At 63.6% G+C, this 442-nt stretch overlaps 1 protein-coding gene across 1 annotated transcript in view; it reads right to left on the minus strand.

The window, feature by feature from the left end:
* BARHL2 (BarH like homeobox 2) overlaps positions 1-442 on the minus strand; it is a 5901-nt gene that overhangs the window by 975 nt on the left and 4484 nt on the right. The window contains exon 4 of the mRNA XM_015560318.1: positions 6-92. Within this exon, the coding sequence (XP_015415804.1) occupies positions 6-92 (87 nt within the window). The remainder of the gene's footprint in view (positions 1-5; positions 93-442) is intronic.

Raw genomic sequence — 442 nt, forward strand, 5'->3', positions numbered from 1 at the left:
AGGGCGACGGGAACATCCTCTGCAGCGCCGAGTAGTTCCCGGCCTCGGCCAGCAGCTCCAGGCCCACCGCCGTCTGCCGCTTCCACTTGGTCCTGGAGAGAAGTGGACGTGCACGCACCGCGCGGCCGTGGGCACGGCCTGGGCACCCAAGTCCCCTCGCTGCCTGTCCCGCCCTCTCCTCCGGGGGGACAGGAGGCCGACAGAGCTCCGAGAACCCAGAATGAACCGCATCCTCTAACACCCTCCCCCCCAACACCAACACACACACACACACACACACCACCTTCTTCTCGCGGAGTGACCACCATCCAAGTCAATTTCTTAAATTACACCGTCAATGGCTGGGACGTTCGCCAATGGAACTCTACGAGCTCTGCTGCCTTTTCCTGGCCCTCGGCTCCACTGCTGCCCCCCCTCCCCCACCACACACACACACACACAC

The sequence above is a fragment of the Myotis davidii genome, unplaced genomic scaffold, assembly GCF_000327345.1.
Source record: "Myotis davidii unplaced genomic scaffold, ASM32734v1 scaffold674, whole genome shotgun sequence".
NCBI lineage: Eukaryota > Metazoa > Chordata > Mammalia > Chiroptera > Vespertilionidae > Myotis > Myotis davidii.